The sequence below is a fragment of the Strongylocentrotus purpuratus genome, unplaced genomic scaffold (assembly GCF_000002235.5).
Source record: "Strongylocentrotus purpuratus isolate Spur 01 unplaced genomic scaffold, Spur_5.0 spur5_scaffold_14, whole genome shotgun sequence".
Lineage (NCBI taxonomy): Eukaryota > Metazoa > Echinodermata > Echinoidea > Camarodonta > Strongylocentrotidae > Strongylocentrotus > Strongylocentrotus purpuratus.
This window is the reverse complement of record NW_022145599.1, coordinates 29,515,167-29,529,281: the sequence shown is the minus strand read 5'-3', so window position 1 is coordinate 29,529,281 and position 14,115 is coordinate 29,515,167. Positions and strand designations below refer to the sequence as shown.

At 39.2% G+C, this 14,115-nt stretch overlaps 2 protein-coding genes and 1 long non-coding RNA gene across 3 annotated transcripts; 2 read left to right on the top strand and 1 right to left on the bottom strand.

Annotated features, from left to right (window-relative positions):
- The first annotated feature begins 299 nt into the window (after positions 1 to 299).
- LOC115923610 lies at positions 300 to 829 on the top strand. The gene is made up of 2 exons (XR_004063999.1): positions 300 to 546; positions 605 to 829. It is a non-coding gene; the product is annotated as an uncharacterized LOC115923610 (long non-coding RNA).
- Positions 830 to 1,054: 225 nt separating this feature from the next.
- LOC115923609 lies at positions 1,055 to 2,903 on the top strand. The gene is made up of 2 exons (XM_030984674.1): positions 1,055 to 1,297; positions 1,889 to 2,903. Exons 1-2 carry the CDS (start codon positions 1,078 to 1,080, stop codon positions 2,398 to 2,400), a joined length of 732 nt encoding a protein of 243 aa, XP_030840534.1. The 5' UTR covers positions 1,055 to 1,077; the 3' UTR covers positions 2,401 to 2,903.
- Positions 2,904 to 10,545: 7,642 nt separating this feature from the next.
- LOC105446124 lies at positions 10,546 to 13,848 on the bottom strand. The gene is made up of 3 exons (XM_030984673.1): positions 13,298 to 13,848; positions 12,694 to 12,774; positions 10,546 to 12,349 (listed from the first exon to the last, which is right to left on the bottom strand). Exons 1-3 carry the CDS (start codon positions 13,550 to 13,552, stop codon positions 11,129 to 11,131), a joined length of 1,557 nt encoding a protein of 518 aa, XP_030840533.1. The 5' UTR covers positions 13,553 to 13,848; the 3' UTR covers positions 10,546 to 11,128.
- Between the last annotated feature and the right edge of the window lie 267 nt (positions 13,849 to 14,115).

The following is a 14,115-nucleotide window of genomic DNA, read 5'->3' as shown; positions in this document are numbered from 1 at the left end:
CGTCTTATTCTGTTAAAGCTGGTGTATAGTTTTGGTAAGATTCAATAATATCAATTATATTGATCTGTTATGAAACACTCCAACTCTACAAAAGCATAGTGACCGTTACACCAATTTTTTACGCGTTGAATCTTTGTGAAAATTTGAATTTGACTGGTAGATCAGATTGAGCGCGATCTCTATCGGCAATGATATTATTTCCCTTATAAAAAGAAAAAACTTCCCGAAAAATGATTTCATAGATTTAGCTAATGTATGTCAGAAAGCCATACACGAAGATATTATCCTGAAATTTTTCCTCCACTTCCGTGCCTGTGAAGTTGTTTTATGTCAAAAATAACAAAAATACTCATTTTCCGGGACCCCGACTTTTGATATAAGACATTTTTATCGTAATACTATACACATTTTGATTTATAATGCTTTTTAGATCTCATTTATCTAGTGATATGTGTTTTATCATATACCCTTTCATTCTATCTTACAATAAATTCACACTTTGAAAGTCTGTATTTTCAGATTTACCAAAACTATACCCCAGCTAAGGTAGGTTCGAGGATAGATTTGAGGATAAAACTATACTCCAGCTAAGATAGGTTTAAAGATAGGTTATGGGGTGTGATCGAGAGGACAAAAGTGCTTTATGTTCGTTGGAGAGAGAGAGAGCTTGTTTTCATTTTGGGATAGTCTTTTAAAGATAGGTTATGGGGTGTGATCGAGAGGACAAAAGTGCTTTATGATCGTTGGAGAGAGAGAGAGCCCAAGTTACTTCCAATTACAGTTTCCTCGAACCTGTCATTTTTGTTTGATATTTAACCTTAACTGCACGAGAAAACAAAAATTGGTGTATACCATTTTTTTTTGCTATTTGTACTTGAATGCACATATTTATCATGAAGTTGTCTGCAGCACCCTTACATTGATTCATGGTTTATTTATGTCCATGTTTGTGTCGTGATATAAGACATTTTTATCGTAATACTATACACATTTATAATGGTTTTTAGATCTCATTTATCTAGTGATATGTGTTTTATCATATAACCTTTCATTATACACCGATACGGGCGAATTTTCATGGATGTGAGCCCTCTACGTTTATCATTACACGCTGGGGGGCTTCTATCAGCTTGCGCTTTCATCTTGCATGCAACGATCATTGCTTTCTCACAGACAAACCACTTATTATTCCTTGCCGCTTTCGGACATTTCAACTTCATTTTGTCTAAATTTATTTCATTTACGATGGATGAATGGGTAGATGATGTCCGTCATTGGCCTAAATTGGAGTTTCAAGGTATGTTATTGCGATTTAGAGGCGAGTTTTGCGTGCGTTTTCGGCAATCGAAGTTTGGGAGACGCCGTTGTAACGGTGTCCCACATATTCATTATCGTGTATGTTAACATGCAGATGATTTTATTGAATTGAAGAGAGTGAGAGACGGAATGATTTAGAGTTAAAATATAAATAATTCAAGGAATTTCATACAATAAATGTGCAAGTTTAATCAATTGCATTGATGAGAAGTCTGATAATCTTTCATGAATTTGTTGTGATTTGCAGTTTTCAGGTTTTTTTTTCAGTTTTCCCTCGCCGAAATCTCCTAAATTTTTCAAATATTATCAGGCTCACAGGTTGTCTGTCTCAATTGCATAATTCACATTCCTATTTCAAAGTCTATGCTAATGATATGGGCTGGGGGGGGGGTAGGGGGTAGGGGTGAGGGTAGGACTGGGAGGGGCCAAGGCAAAGGGACAACAACAAAAAAAAACTAAAATAAAGGCATGCATAAGGAATGGTGAGTCCCTTGGTAATGTGCAATTAGAATTAATAAGCGTTAGAAAAAAAAACAAGTATAATGTGTGTATTTTTGTGTCTTTCCTCCAGATATCTACGACTACTTTGTTACCATGCCAGCTTGTGACAACCAGCCGAATCAAAATTTTCGCAGCATTAGTGAAGGTATAAACTATCTGCATTCAGGATGGGTTGGAGTCGTGATGCATAAGATGTCTGGGCAAAACGTGATTCTACGCTGTCAAGTACGATATTCACAGACAATTGGCAACTACCATCAAGTAGAAGTGACCGTGAACCGGAATGAAAGTAAGATTGTAGCGGTTAAGTGCGACTGCATTGCATCAGAAGGACGATGTTGTAGCCACAGTGCTGGATTGGCTTTCAAGGTGCATGAAGCGAACAAGAAAGGCTTTATCGGCGTAGCGTGTACTGATGTATCCTGCAGTTGGAACCGCAGCACGCAGCAGAATGTTTTACCGGACACGGTTCTAAACATTCGCACGAACACCAAAACTTCGATGGCCAACACAGTGTTAGCTTTTGAGACAGATGAGCTCCTATTGGCCCATCTCAACCAGCCACACATGCAGAGTTTGTAGTCTGTTCCCGGGACGATTCTTCACCATATGCAGTCGGCCAAGCCACAATCGTCTCATTCTGATCGGGTCAGGCCAACAGCTGAAGTTGTTGACCATGGAAATCATGCTATACCACTGGAGTGTGCTCCATGCAGAAAGCTGTTTGAGGGGTATGTGCAGCTGACAGAAACACAGGCGAAATCCCTTGCTGAAAAAAAACTGTTAACCAAAAATCAGCACTCTGGACTTCGCAAAGAAAACTGCGAATCACCAGTAGTTCAGCCGCAAGTGTACCGAAACGTCAGGAAACGGATCCATCCAAATGGATAAAAAACCATCTAGATCCAACTTTCAGAGGAAATGCAGCGACAATTCATGGACAACAGCATGAAGATATTGCTAGGAAGCAATTTGAGGAGGAGACAGGGTGTCATGTCGACCAAGTTGGTCTTCTAGTGAGGCCAGAGGACAGTTGGTTAGGTGCCAGCCTTGACGGTCGTATTGATGAACATTCAATCCTAGAAATTAAGTGTCTGACCATGCAGCGACTTTCCAAGTACAAGTCTCTATCTGGACTTTTTGCAAGTGGAACTTATGATATCAGGAGGAGGGAGAATGGGGAGAACTACTTGCGGCAAACAGCTGCTGCCAGTGGATACTACATGCAAGTACAGGTTGCTATGTATTGTGCCAAGGCAACAATGTGTAAGTTCATGGTTTGGACAGAAAATGAGGCGGTAACTGTGGACGTACCTTTCAACCAGGAGTGGTTCAGCCAGCAATATTCAAGACTGAAGGAATTTTATTTCATGAACCTCCTCCCTGCCATCACAGATGCTGTAAACTCACAAACTCTAAGATTTGTTAAGCTTGCACAATAGATTGCTGTGTTCATGCTTTTCCATGAAAATCTCTAATTGTTTTATATTTCTGTAATCAAAATTATTTTGACAATGGTATTTCCCCCTGCTTTTTTTAGCATTGATGCTTGGAAGGACCCCTGCTCCCCTTTGAAAAAAAAGGAATATACAGTCCAACCTCGTTATAAAGAGCACTGATATAACAAGATCTTGTTATAACAAGGTAGTTTTCCTGGTCCCATCTCTTTGTATTTTTTATTATATTTGGGCCCTGATATAACAAGGTTTCGATATAAAGAGATAATTTCTCTGGTCCCAAGGACATCGTTATAACGATGTTTGACTGTATTATGTAAGTGTTTGGTTGTTATAAATTTTTAATTATAAGCTGGGCGGTGTTTCACCAAATCGCTCTTAAAGTTAAGAACGACTTTAAGAAAGACTGGAATACGTTAATGGGTGTAATACTTATTAGATTCTCGATCATTCAGCACAAGAACCAATACCAGTCGTTCTTAAAGTCATTCTTAAAGTCTTTCGTAATTTGGTGAAACATCGCCCTGGGTTGTGTTTCATAAATATGTTGATAGAGGTATGCACGACTCTGCGAACGACTGTTGATCCTCTCTCAGGTGCTAAGTCAACCACATCGCGGTCACTGAGCGCAGGAAAGGATCACCAGTCGTTCGCAGAGTCGTGCGTACAACTACGAACATCTTTATGAAACACAACCCTGGTCAGGTACGTATTCTGAAGAATTAACTTTGCATAAGGACTCTTATTAAAGCAGTTCCTTTCTCAGAAGGAACAGACTATTGTAGAGATGTCAATTATTGGTAATACAGTATGAGTTGTGGTACATTTCATGAAAACTTTATGAAGCCTCCTCAAATTATTTGAAGAACATGTAAACACATATTGAGAATTTTATTACTTTTTATGACATGTATAGTTCACTCTGCTTTAGTTAACGAAACATGGGTCTTATTTTCACCTTCATTTGAAAACGCAGCGAATGGGGCATATATTATTTGCTATTTTAGTTTTAATTTCTAAAGACTCGTTACATTTGGATGTCCCAGTTCAACTTATGCAGGGTCAACTGTACATGTATATGTATTCATTCTTCATCTGTGATGGAATAATTTAAGTAAGATTTGAAGAAAAAACAGAGACTCAAATGAAATACAACAGACTCATTTGTGTTTAAAATCAGATGCATATTATATTACAAAATATTTTATACATGTATTACAAAATAGTTAAAATTATTCTTTCATTTGCTTTTAAACTACAGGTGATTGCAATGTTTACTCCCATCTTAATACTGAATCCAGAAACTTTCCAGCTGTTTTGGTATATCTTTATTTATGTTTTGTAGTCACTTATTTTGCATACATAATGTAGTTTTCGACTGGTTAATAGTCATTTATTTAATACAGTGGAAACTCGTTATTAAGATCTGATATAACAAAATATCTGATATAAAAAGGTAAAAAATCTGGTCTGAGTTCTTAATAACTTATTGGTTTTTTTTAACTCTGCTGTAAAGAGATTACTTCTATAACAAGGTATTTTTGATGGTCCCAAGCACCTCGTTATAGTGAGTTTCCACTGTAATAGTAATTTCATTCCAAGCTTTCAATACAACACACTCTAAACACTCCAAAAATTTACTAATTATTACAATACATTGATCATTGAGTTAAGTTTACAGTGCACATTTCTGAAGGGTTTATACATGTAAATTCTATTACATAACATTCGTACAAGTCTTCAGAGGGTTAGCATATTTCCAGGTGCTAGGCAGTGAGATCACACAAAGGAAATTCAAAGAAAAGAATTTCAAATGAGGAAAGGAACCTTATAAATAGGGTTCGCGGGCGCACGTAGCCATCTTTTCTTTTGTGTGTGGCAGTAAGAACACCTATTTTCTTTCGACAGTACATGCAGACGGACTTCGACATGCAGACGGAGATTTTCGAGCAGGGAGCCGATGAGTCGACGGGGACTGATCCGGCGGAATCCCTGGTGGGCAAAGTCGCCGCCCAGTCCGCAGAACTTAGGAAGCTTTCTTCCAAGATGTCTCGGTTTATGGATGTTATGTCCACAAATCAAAATGAGACAGTCCCACGTGCGAAGCATGGGGGCGATTTACCTGATGATGACTTGCTCAGCATTTTCGCTGATAACAGTGTATCTATTTGTTCGTCGCCAAGCAGGGCGGATAGTTACGACCCTGAGTTGGATCTATTGGAGACACCGGGTGTGGTGGAATCGAATGTAGTTTCGAGTTTCTTTCCACCCGATTGTGACCTGTATAAGGGCACATTGGATTTCAGATCGCCTGTGTCTGATAGCCTGGCGGCTCGCATGACCAAAGCAGTAACGCTTCCTCCGAAGAAGGAAAGCATTGAGAAGATTGCTACTCAATATCTTACACCGGAGAATGCTCCAGCGGTTTGCACGCCGAGGATTCCCCAGGAACTGTGGGGCTCAATTCCACCGAATTATCGTGCTGCCGATAGTCGTGCACAGAAGTTGCAGACTCATATTGTGAAAGGTTTGCTTCCCTATGCGGAGATTCTTTCAGAGTTACAGAGCGCGGCTTCGGAGAAGCGCGATGTGGATACCAACCGCATTAAGCGTCTCGCCCTCGACGGTATCACACTAAGCGGTTTTGCCTCCTACGAAGTGAGCATGAGGCGTAGGGAAGAATTGAAGCCCTCTTTTAACCCCAAGTACAAGGGTATTTGCAGCCGTTCAGTATCGGTATCTGAGGGCCTCTTTGGAAGTGAATTTCAAGCGACCCTTAAAGGGGTCGGAGACTCGTTTCTGGTCAGTCAGAAAATTTCGCCTCAGAACTTCAGGGGGCGTGCCAAGCGCAACTATCAGCGACCAGCCCCATATCGGCAGGACAAGCGGGATTATTCTCGTTTTTCGAGGGATCGCAACAGCAGCCCATCTGGATTTAAGGAGTTTCGCGCCCCAGCGACAGTTTCCAAGGCTCCACAGTCCAAGTACAACGCAGATCGGGGCAAGTTTAACAAGCCCGGTTTCCCAAAAAACTAGTAAGTGACCTTTCCCAGTCAGGGAGACTCAGGTTTTTCAAAGATGAGTGGTCGCGTCTGACGTCTGATTCTTGGGTTTTAGACGCAATCGGTGGTTATAAAATTGATTTTTGCTCTCTTCCTTTTCAACGTTGCTCACCGAGCAATTACGTTGCCTCTCTTATAGAGAAGGAAGCAATTAGTAGGGAGATTGTTTCCCTTCTCGAGAAAAATGCAATTAGAAAAACATCTAGACAGGACCTTGTTTTCTTGTCTTCTATTTTCACGATTCCGAAGAAATCGGGAGAACGCAGACCAGTCATTAATTTGAAAAACCTGAACACTTTTGTCAAGTATGATCATTTTAAAATGGAAACGTTTAAAAATGTTCAAGATCTGATGATGCAATCTGATTTCATGACCTCAATTGATTTGAGGGACGCTTATTTTTCAATCCCGATTCATGAAGATCATCACCGTTTCTTAGGTTTTTCGTGGGAGAAGGCCTATTATTGTTTTCAATGTTTACCATTTGGACTAAGCTCAGCACCTAGAGTATTTACAAAAGTTTTGAAACCGGTGATGGCCGCTATAAGATGCAGGGGCATTCGTTCTATGATTTATTTGGATGATATAATTATTTTCGCTAATTCGAGGCAAGCAAGTCTCGAGCACACTAGTTTTGTGTGTAATTTATTATCATCTTTGGGATTCGAAATAAATTTCGAGAAGTCTTGTTTATCCCCTAAAACTGACACAACTTATCTGGGTTTCTGCATTGATTCGGCTAGTATGTCGATAAGTTTACCTGGTGAGAAGGTGGAGAAATTGAAATCAGTAGGAAGCTCTATTCTAGCTTCGAATCGGGTCATTGTTCGGGACCTTGCGAAGTTCATTGGCATTATTGTTTCTTCCTTTGAGGCCTTTCCAAAAGGGAGGATTCATTACCGCAAATTGGAATCTTTCAAAACTAAAGCGCTTGAATCTTCAGGTGGGAATTTCGATTCTTTTGTGTCTCTCAATACCGACGCATTATGCGAAATTCAATGGTGGCTCTCGATCCCATCGGATGCATTCACTACACCCGCTAAAATGCCTCCTGTCAGCATCACATTACGTACAGATGCAAGTAGCACGGGATGGGGAGCTTTTTGTGAGAATGATTATTCATTTTCTCAAGGGGTTTGGTCATCTAAATATGCCGATCTACATATTAATGTTCTGGAATTGCTTGCAATTCAACACGCATTATCATCATTATGCAATTCACGGATGAATGCCCATATTTATATTAAGTCTGATAATAGTTCCGCCGTATCTTATATTAAGAAGTTTGGTGGGCGTATCTCCATGTTAGATGGAATCTCCCGGGCCATTTGGTCATGGTGTTTTGAACGTAATATTTGGCTTTCTGCATCTCACCTGGCTGGGATTGCAAATATTGAGGCAGACACGCTTTCACGTAGAGATCTAAACAAAGAGCTTCATCTTTGTCCCGATAGGTTTTTCTCTATTTGTCAGCATTTCAATGTATGTCTCGACGTTGATTTGTTTTCTTCTCGTTTCAACAATCAATTACCATGTTATGTAACCTGGAAGTATGACCCTTGTGCTTTTGCAGTAGATGCTTTTACCATCTCTTGGAATGCATTGAACATATATCTCTTTCCTCCTTTTTGTCTTCTTACTAGGGTCTTGCAGAAGCTTCGGGAGGACAAGGTGGACATTGCCCTTCTAATCGCTCCTTTGTGGCGAGCCCAGCCATGGTATCCCATGATCCTTCAGTTACTTGTCGCCCCACCCCTTCTCTCTCGTGGGACATTCAAACCCATTCCCAAACCTCAAGCTAACCGCCTGGATTATCTCAACAAAGGTTGGTGCTCAGCGGGCCTTTCGGAACACGCTTCCAGCCTCATCGCCCTCTCTTGGCGAGATGGAACCAACAAACAATATGAATCGGCTTGGCAACAGTGGCTTCGCTGGGTGATTCACAATCGCTTGATCCCTTTGACTCGTGTATTGTAAACGTGATTAATTTTCTTAGTGCTCAACAGGGTTTAGGAAAATCCTACTCTACTATTAATTCTTATCGTTCTGGCCTTTCTTCTGTACTACCACCAATGGAAGGCTTTCCAGTTGGCAAGCATCCCATGGTAATAAGATTATTGAAGGGGATATTTAATGCAAACCCTCCTAAACCAAGGTACCAAAGCACGTGGGAAGTCTCCAGGGTTTTGGATTATTTGTGTTCAATGGCAGAAAATTATCAACTTTCTTTGTTTCATTTGAGTCAAAAACTTGTGTCGTTAGTCGCACTTGTTACAGCGCAACGTACACAGACTCTCAATCATTTAGATATCTCTTTCATGCACATTTCAGATGATCGTGCAGTTTTTCAGGTCATGGATGTCTTAAAAACGACTACTCCAAAAAAGGGTATTGCTAAGCAAATAGTTGAGCTTCCTTCTTTTCCTTCGAATAAGAAGTTGTGTGTTTTGTTAACTCTTAAGGGATATCTTAATCGTACCAAACCTCTTCGTGAATGTCATGGGGAAACGAAGCTCTTTATTTCAACTAGAAAACCTCACAAATCGGTAACCTCCAGTACTTTGGCAAGATGGTTAAAATTCTCTTTGTTTGCTTCAGGCATTGACACATCAGTATTTTCGGCGCACAGTTTCAGGAGTGCCGCTACTTCTTCTGCTTTCGCTCATGGGGTCACCTTGAAAGAAATAATGAAGAAAGCTGACTGGTCAAATGCCCGAACATTCAAAACCTTTTACCACAAACCCGTCGTTGAAGATGGAACTTTCGCTTTTTCGGTTTTAGCTCAAGCTTCTTGAAATTTATGTTCTATATCATGACATTATCACGAAAGAGGGCTCTATGTTAAATGAGAAGAAGGTTCGCTTCTCTTTGGTAATCAATTTTTGGTACAGTTCCATTAAAGGAAAATCCTAGGTTACTAGAGATGTATTTACATGATTCACGTGATCGTAGTTTACTTTTAAGCAAGACTGATTTAGTCAAGGAGATCTGAGTAATCCTTTTATGCTTCATTATTTTTGAGGTTCGTGTTATGATTAAAAATTTGATACACCTGCAATTCAAGTGTTGGTTGTTTATTCATGTAAGTTCGTCTTTTTTCAGATTCTGTGATCTGCTCTTTGAATATGCTAACCCTCTGAAGACTTGTACGAATGTTATGTAATAGAATTCCTAAATTATGCAAATAACATGAAGTATAATTAGAATTCTATTAATAATAATGAAGTACAAGTCGAGGAGGGTCCCTCCCTTCAAGATCTTTTGCTGAAGATTCCCTCCCTTCTGGATTTTTGTTATTGTTCAAATCACAGAATCTTCTCTCTTTTTTAATTGGGAGTGTATATATCCTGGCTTCATGTCTGTTTGGACTTTAGCTGTTGTTTGACAGGAGTTATGTTTTGATTGATTGGATATGATCGATTGTAGTTTTTGTTTGATTGATTATGATTGATTGAATGGATTTGATCTATTGTAGCTTTTGTTATGATCAATAATATGATATTTCGGTTTTTGGACAAATATTTACTCTGTTTTGGGGAGAGTTTTTCGTTTGTTGACACCTCTTCCTTCTTTGAAAAGATGGCTACGTGCGCCCGCGAACCCTATTTATAAGGTTCCTTTCCTCATTTGAAATTCTTTTCTTTGAATTTCCTTTGTGTGATCTCACTGCCTACCACCTGGAAATATGCTAACCCTCCTCGACTTGTACTTCATTATTATTAATAGAATTCTAATTATACTTCATGTTATTTGCATAATTTAGGAATTTTCAGATGTGAACAAAAGATGAAATGAATTTATATGTATATCATGTAAATCTTTTAAGTGCAGACATTTAAAACTTGCATGAACAATAATAAAATTCTTGAGTATGGAAATAATGTGTGGCATCTTTGGTCATTATATTTGACTTTGACAAGCACTAAATCAAAGTGATGATCGGATGATTGATTTTTGTGGTAAACTTGTGATTCTAATAATCACATGACAATGATTAGCATGGAAAAGATGATGGCCTGTTGATGGTATGGTAACGGTGAAAGGTTTAATTTACACCTAGTACCTGTACACGAAACAAGTTTGATATCCTGAAGTACAGTCAACTCTGCCCAAGTCAACATCTCTACGTCAGAGAATTGAATAAGTTTATGCAATTTTTGAAGAAAAAAAATCATTCAAAGCCTTGTTATTGACCTGTTCTAAGTCTGTTTTTTTTTAATCCAGGAGATTTTTGTCAAACCAAGAGACTAGACTTAGGCAGAGTAAACTGTATTTAACAAATCTTCTTTCACTTATTTGGCACCTACTTTTTTTAGTTCAATTAAGATATTTCAACAAATCTTAATACAAATTTTAAGTACAGGTAAATATTAAATATTAAATTCCAAGAACACATAAGTGTATGTGTGGGTGTGTTTGTGTATGTTTGTATCTGTGTTAATCTGCTTGTAATAATTTGTTGAATTGACCCCATGCGTGAGTATAGCCCCCCCCCCTCCCCCCCCCCCAAAAAAAACAACAACAATTGTTTGGATGTTCAATGAATCCCACCCTTTTTTTAATGATGTGGTCAGAATTGTTTACTTTATTGTTTCTTAAAATTATTTTTAACACATTCTTATGTAAATTTATTTAGAAAAGAAAACAAAGGGCAATGAATTAAATCTTTACTTTTTAATGTGAAAAACATGAACAGGCTGTTAACAAAGGGTCGGTTCATGGATAACATCCAAAGAATTTGGGGGCTCTCACCATAAAACACCTTAAACAATGTAGAAATCAAATCTAATTTCAATATCCATCCGAAGAATCATCAATGTCCATTGGTATTTCTTCTGAATTTTCATCCTCGGTTTCTCTCGACTCACTTTGCTCATTTATGAGAAGGGGTTGTAGATTGCATAACCCAGCACAAACAATTAAAATGTCATCAACATTTTGAACGGTCGCTGGAATTATGCTGCTTAAAATCTTGAAGCACTTCAAGCGTCTAATAGCCCTTTCCACATGAATCCTGACATTGGCTATACGTCTGGTTTCTGTAACACATTCTTCAGGAAGTCGTCTATCCTTAAATCCTCTTGTAAAGGCTGGAATTGAGAGCTTGACTCCGGCCGGCAGCATATCTTCTATCGTAAATCCCCTGTCTGCTAAAACTTCATCCCCTGGAAGTAGATGTTCACCAAACCCACTGTTTTTGGAAATGAAAGTGTCGCTTGCCCGTCCGCCGAAGAGTTTGGAAACGTATGTTACAAAGCCATTAGGTGCGATACAATATAGAGCCTTGTAAGTATTGTGGCTTTTGTAATTGGAATAAGTTTGTGCCCGCTTTTTTAGATTAGCTGGTCTTTGGACAAATATTTCAGTGCAATCTATTATACAGGTCGCTTTGGGGTGGCAAGAAGCAAAGCTTTGGGGTCGAATTCTTGCCAGAGTGTCGCGTGCTGGCAAGAAGATAATGTTCCCTTTCATATATTTAGCCATTATTGTCAGCCATGTAGAAAAGATTGTACGTACCGTAGTCCTGGAGACACGAAATCTTGCAGCAAGATCAGTGAACATGAGGCCTAATCGAAGTCGCATTAGAACAAGCAAAATCTGATCGTGCACTGCCATTTGAAAATTTGGAAGTGATGGAAGTGTCATGAGAAGTGAGTTGATAAAGGCCCAAAACACAGCTGTATTCAGTCCTGTGTAGAATTTTAGGACCCCATCATTCATGTCTTTTGCCGATACTTCTGGACAACGTTCGGTTTGACTTGCTTTAGTGTTTTGCAAATTGCATATCTTTGCATATGTGTGGTCTTCGAGGGTGACATCCCTCCACTGAGAGTACGAATTTTCCAGCTTTGGTCCATCTGTCTGTGTAGATGTGTGATATATACCCTCCTCTGCACTCTCATCGGGATCATTCTCTGGCTGCTTAGGAAGTGGTTTCTTGTCAGCTGGTGAGTCTGTAGATTTGGATGGTGTCCGTTGTTTAGGAAGTGGCCTTCCAGGAGACAATGTTTTCTGTTGGGAAAATGTATTAAAAGCTGTTATAAAAATAGATAACATATTAATCTCCTTATGTTCCCTTTTCAGCATCACACATGCCACATTTGTCACAGCATCTGTAATCTTGTCCTTATCTTTTTCTCCATAAATATATAATTTTCAATGATAAAACATGTCCTATATACGTGTATGTTTTAAGCAATGTTATCTTTTCTAAAATCAACAAAAACTACTATGGGCCTTCAACCTAAACATAATTCCATTTGAAAATAAATGGGTACTTTCTCAATGTAATACATGTAGGTATTTTTAAGCAATAACAAAATTAATAATAATACATGTATTATCAATTCACTCACAAAGTTCTTGTAACCCATGCACTGGACTGGATATGGATGGTCCGCAGTTGGTTTCCCATCTTCGAAATGAATTGAACACAACTGTGGGAGAAAAAAAAACACAAAAACATGAAGGTGGTTATGCCTGAACTAATAAGATATTTATTAGTTTTTTTTTTTTTTTTAAATCCATGCGCGTTTCCATTATGCCTATTTGACATAAAGGGTGGGGGAGGGGGGGGGGGGTCAGCTAGTTCTGGCACCCCGGTAGTGATGAGAAATTTTGCACCCCATCATAAAAGATTCTAAGCAATTTGCCCCCCCCCCCCCGATCGAATCAATAAGCTGATAACCCCCACCCCCCCCAAAAAAAAAAAGTTTTAAACTTTTTTTGGCCCCTTTGGTGTCCAAAATTTTTGTACCCCCTTGTGTATCCCGGGGGGACGAGCCCCCCCCCCCCCCAAAAAAAAAAATGTCATCAATATAGATGAAGAGCTTTCTGCTTTGCTCTTTTGTGAATATTCAGTGTGATGATATAATTCTTTATTCACTCATTTTACTTTACTTCTTTATTTTGTTTGTAAATGTTTGAATATTTCGATAAATGTAAAGATAGATAACTCACCCTGCTGTTCGGATTTGGTGTAAAGTTCTTGCGATTTAGGTTTTTCAACCATACTTTAAGTTTCGCGGCACTATCAGCTGAAATTCCATTTGGAAATCGGTGCATTTGATAAGGCTGTGAACACTCGCATTCATCGTTGGACAAAGGAGAATGGATTTCGCACATCGAGATTTTCCATTTTTTTAGTTTTTTACTATTGTTCGTACATCCCACAACCGCACAGTGTTTTCCTGTTCCTTGCTTTGTTTTTTTCATTGTAGAAAAGTCCGAATCAAAACTGTTTTATCAAACAAAAGAACCTTGACGAAAAAGTTCACTTCGATCACGGCACGAGTGCACAACAACAAAGGGCTAGCTGGAGCAGAGTTGTGAGTTCGATCTTACGGTACGGAGGCACTCTCACCACACCGCCAGTAGATGCGGGCCTAAGTACGAACGAGCTCTCGCTCATTCAACTTTCCCATTCAGGTGCTATCCAGAAGCCCCCCAGCTGCCCCCCAACTGTAGCGCCACTTACGGCGGCTTGCGTGGAAGGTCGCCCAAATTATATTTGTGTATATCTTACAATAAATTCACTCTTTGAAAGTCTGTATTTTCAGATTTACCAAAACTATATCCCAGCTAAGATAGGTTATGGGGTGTGATCGAGAGGACAAAAGTGCTTTATGTTCGTTGGAGAGAGAGAGAGAGCTTGTTTTCATTTTGGGATAGTCTTTTAAAGATAGGTTATGGGGTGTGATCGAGAGGACAAAAGTGCTTTATGATCGTTGGAGAGAGAGAGCCCAAGTTACTTCCAATTACAGTTTCCTCGAACCTGT

What these genes read in the sequence shown, in the direction of transcription:
- LOC115923609 (XM_030984674.1), top strand. Translation starts at nt 1,078, where the DNA reads ATGGATGTGAGCCCTCTACGTTTATCATTACACGCTGGGGGGCTTCTA. An exon ending in GCCTAAATTGGAGTTTCAAG is followed by an intron (nt 1,298 to 1,888) that starts GTATGTTATTGC and finishes TCTTTCCTCCAG; the next exon opens with ATATCTACGACTACTTTGTT.
- LOC105446124 (XM_030984673.1), bottom strand. Translation starts at nt 13,552, where the DNA reads ATGAAAAAAACAAAGCAAGGAACAGGAAAACACTGTGCGGTTGTGGGA. An exon ending in CACCAAATCCGAACAGCAGG is followed by an intron (nt 12,775 to 13,297) that starts GTGAGTTATCTA and finishes TTTCTCCCACAG; the next exon opens with TTGTGTTCAATTCATTTCGA. An exon ending in GCATGGGTTACAAGAACTTT is followed by an intron (nt 12,350 to 12,693) that starts GTGAGTGAATTG and finishes TTTTCCCAACAG; the next exon opens with AAAACATTGTCTCCTGGAAG.